The sequence below is a fragment of the Seriola lalandi genome, unplaced genomic scaffold (assembly GCF_002814215.2).
Source record: "Seriola lalandi dorsalis isolate HSWRI2012SDOR001 ecotype SW California unplaced genomic scaffold, Sedor1 jcf7180002054675, whole genome shotgun sequence".
NCBI classification, from domain to species: domain Eukaryota; kingdom Metazoa; phylum Chordata; class Actinopteri; order Carangiformes; family Carangidae; genus Seriola; species Seriola lalandi.
The window spans coordinates 603,689-605,317 of record NW_019525228.1 but is presented as its reverse complement, the minus strand read 5'-3'; the positions used below and the strand labels follow the sequence as shown (position 1 = coordinate 605,317).

At 44.5% G+C, this 1,629-nt stretch overlaps 1 protein-coding gene across 1 annotated transcript; it reads left to right on the top strand.

Annotated features, from left to right (window-relative positions):
• Nucleotides 1-507: 507 nt before the first annotated feature.
• LOC147818237 (uncharacterized) lies at nucleotides 508-1,230 on the top strand. The gene has a single exon (XM_087178078.1). It carries the CDS (start codon nucleotides 508-510, stop codon nucleotides 1,228-1,230), a length of 723 nt encoding a protein of 240 aa, XP_087034204.1.
• The last annotated feature ends 399 nt before the right edge of the window (nucleotides 1,231-1,629 follow it).

Sequence of the window (1,629 nt, the reverse complement as noted above, 5' to 3'; positions counted from 1 at the left end):
CGAGAGGGCCGCCGTCAGCGTACCTGGGATCAGGGTGATGGGGTGAACTGGGGGAAGGACCGTGCACCTCCGTTCTCCTATGGGAGTCGGGGTCCTTACCCACGTCCTAACCCTAATCCTAACCCAAAAAAATACAAAAAATACAAAAAACAACACAAAACAAAAAATACAAAAATATAACATGGATGATTGGACGGTGGTGCGTTATGGGCGGAGACGCCAACGCATCCGCCAACCAGCTTGGGGCCAGGGGGGTAGGGGGTTCCAGGGGTGGAAGGACCGTGCTCCTCCTGTCTCCTACGGGAGATGGGTTCAGTTCACCCACCCTAACCCTAACCTTCGTGTACTTACCTTCAAAATTCCACTCTGATGAACCAAAGGGTTGAAACACAGGATAACAAGAACAGGAATACTGGAACTCCATTGTCCACGGAGGACACACATGGTCCATCCCCACCATATCTCTCCACTCACCTACAACCTCATTCAGGGGTCAACAGCGCCAACATGGTGGGTAGAGGCATGATGAATGCCCCACATCAGAAAGTCAATATGACAGATTCTGACAACAATTCTGACCCACCCACTACCAACAGCAAGGTGCAGAGTGGAGTTGAAAGTGGTGAGAAGGAAAATGGTGCCTCTGTGGAAATGGAAAACCAGAATCCAACAGCAATAATAGCTCCCATTTATCATCAAGCCAGTTCAACCAGAAAAATTCAAAACTGGAACATTAAAGGCCATAAACCGGTTCTCATTCTAGGGGACTCCAACTTGAACAACATCCCCCCCTACAGTGACCCGGACATACAGGTTGACAGCTACCCGGGAGCAACTTTTCACCATTTTTCCAAACTTATGGAAAAAACCATGATCCACCAGGACACAGAAATTGTGATTCTCTCGGTGGGTATCAACAACAGGGATCAAGATCCACACAAAACCTCCATAAAACAACTCCGGACATTACATAGTAAAGCGAGATCCGCCTTTCCCAATGCCGACATAAGGATTCCCATAATCAACTTCTCTCACCGCTTATCCACTGGACAACAGCAAAACCTGCAAATAATAAATCTACACTTAAAAACTAATTTCTCATACTTACTCCCTCTCCCACAGGATCAATTTGTCACCACTGAGGACCACATTCACTGGACATCCAACACAGCAAAAAAAATCATCCTGGACTGGTGTGAACAACTTGAACTACAAATACCACAACTGTAATCAACCTTTGTAAAAACAATATAACCATAAATAATAATACTTACCTTGAACTTAACAGGAAATAATTATTTCATCTGCTAAATACTCACCTGCTCGGCATTGGGAGAGGCGGACGGTAGCCCTCATCTGGAAAATAATAACAATATATATTTTATTTTTTATTTTCCATATCATTTTTTCATTTGAATATCATCCTCCTCAGTGTACCATCATCTTTGTAAAATTCATTTTTCCTCTTTTTTCCTTCTTTTCAAAACAGCAACAACATACAACAGAACCTGCAAAAAAAGAAAAAAACTACAACTTACCTCAAGCCACAACCTGGAGATGGTGGGGGAGCATCCGACCTTCGACACACCCCCAGGCCAGCGCACCCCTAACCCAACCTGGGAAAACAAG